This window comes from Capsicum annuum, unplaced genomic scaffold (genome assembly GCF_002878395.1).
Source record: "Capsicum annuum cultivar UCD-10X-F1 unplaced genomic scaffold, UCD10Xv1.1 ctg5318, whole genome shotgun sequence".
In the NCBI taxonomy this organism is placed as follows: Eukaryota; Viridiplantae; Streptophyta; class Magnoliopsida; order Solanales; family Solanaceae; genus Capsicum; species Capsicum annuum.
This window is the reverse complement of record NW_025861273.1, coordinates 1-1,543: the sequence shown is the minus strand read 5'-3', so window position 1 is coordinate 1,543 and position 1,543 is coordinate 1. Positions and strand designations below refer to the sequence as shown.

General features: G+C 36.6%; 1 protein-coding gene across 1 annotated transcript; it reads right to left on the bottom strand.

Moving 5' to 3' along the window:
- Positions 1–1,531, bottom strand: LOC107852306 (GRR1-like protein 1; the record flags this gene model as incomplete). The annotated part of the gene is given in 2 exon segments (XM_016697373.2): positions 1–49; positions 450–1,531. Coding segments are annotated over 2 exon segments (286 nt in total), but the record flags the coding sequence as incomplete, so codon positions are not given.
- Positions 1,532–1,543: the final 12 nt, after the last annotated feature.

Sequence of the window (1,543 nt, the reverse complement as noted above, 5' to 3'; positions counted from 1 at the left end):
AATAGGTGGCAATATCCTCAAGACCGATTTCGTCAACATAACCACGCACCTGCAGCCACATTCAGATGCAAACTAAGATTAAAACTTTTTTCACCTGTAAGTACTCAAAAAAGAGTAATCTACAAAGAAAATATACTCTCTCCATTTCTATTTATGTGTGTTACTTCCTTTTTAGCCTGTTGAAAAAAGAGCACATCTTTCTGTATTTAGTATGATTTTAACTCCAACATTGTCATTTTACATTTAATGATACTCCTATGTAGGAATGGTATGGCATGTCTAAGACCAACAATTTTCTGTCGGAAATTTTTGCTTTTGCGACTAGACAACATGTTCATGAAACCATAATAAATTCTTCCATTTTATCACAAACACAGTTATTGTATCTAGTCTCAAAAGTATCAAAAACGTATAAATCTATACAAAAGAAAAATCAAGCTAGAACTTACCCTCATTCGCTGCAACTTGTAAGACTGCCTGATCATCATACCAAGATCTGGGATTCGAATGGGAGCATGGCTTAAAACAAAAGACATGAGGCTGGGGTGGACATGACACATAAGTGAAAAAATATGCTGGTACTGCATCCCAAAAGCATAACGCACATTTATCTGAACTCCATCAGGATCAGCCTGTATGCCAGCAAAGTAGGCCCCAGTAAAAAAATACAACCTACTGGGTAACATGGTGAAATTATAGAGAAGAACTTGTTATGGTGGTGCTCAAGACTTTCTTAGAACGGGATATTATTCGGGCCAAGGATTGTAAGCTTGTCTTCTCCCGTCATCTCTTCAACATCTTGTGCGATCAACTTTTCAGATTGGAAGTAAATAAAACGATAAAAGAAACGGTGAAGGTAATAACCAACAAAAATTCATATGATAGATTCACTTTCATGGTTGATCAAAGAGGAAATACTAGTTACAAAAACACTACAAGATAAAAAATGAAGAAATACTAGTACAACACCAAACTTTTGACGCTAAGTGTAGCGCAACAAGGGTAAGAGGAGAAATTGAAAATGTTATCCAATCCATCTCCCCTTGACATGGAGGGAATTACACCCGATGACCTTAAAAAAACGTGGCCTTGAAACTTTTAACCTCCAATTGCTCAAAGGACAAACCTTTAGAGGCGAAAGTCAAAACTTGTTGAACTTGAGGTTTTGCACAAGGGACAAGTGTGGTCAAAAGTTCAAGACCATCCACTTCCACATCCATTCTTGTGAATCACCCCTAACATGTGAACGACTCTGGATTAAGCCCAAATGATCCAAAACTCATCAAAATAAACTTGAAATAGAAAGCTATACAGGTAAGATCTCAAGATTTGACTGAAAATGTTCCCATTCATCCAAATCATAAGTTCTCCAACATCATAACACCCATCATTTCAAAATATTGATGAAATAAATATAAGGCTTTCCAACCGTTCTTTGTTGTTGCTCCAATGCAACCACATCAAGATGCGATTACAACAACGGCTCCAATACCGACAAACAAATATATGAACCTGCAACATAACAAATAGGTCCATAAGTTTT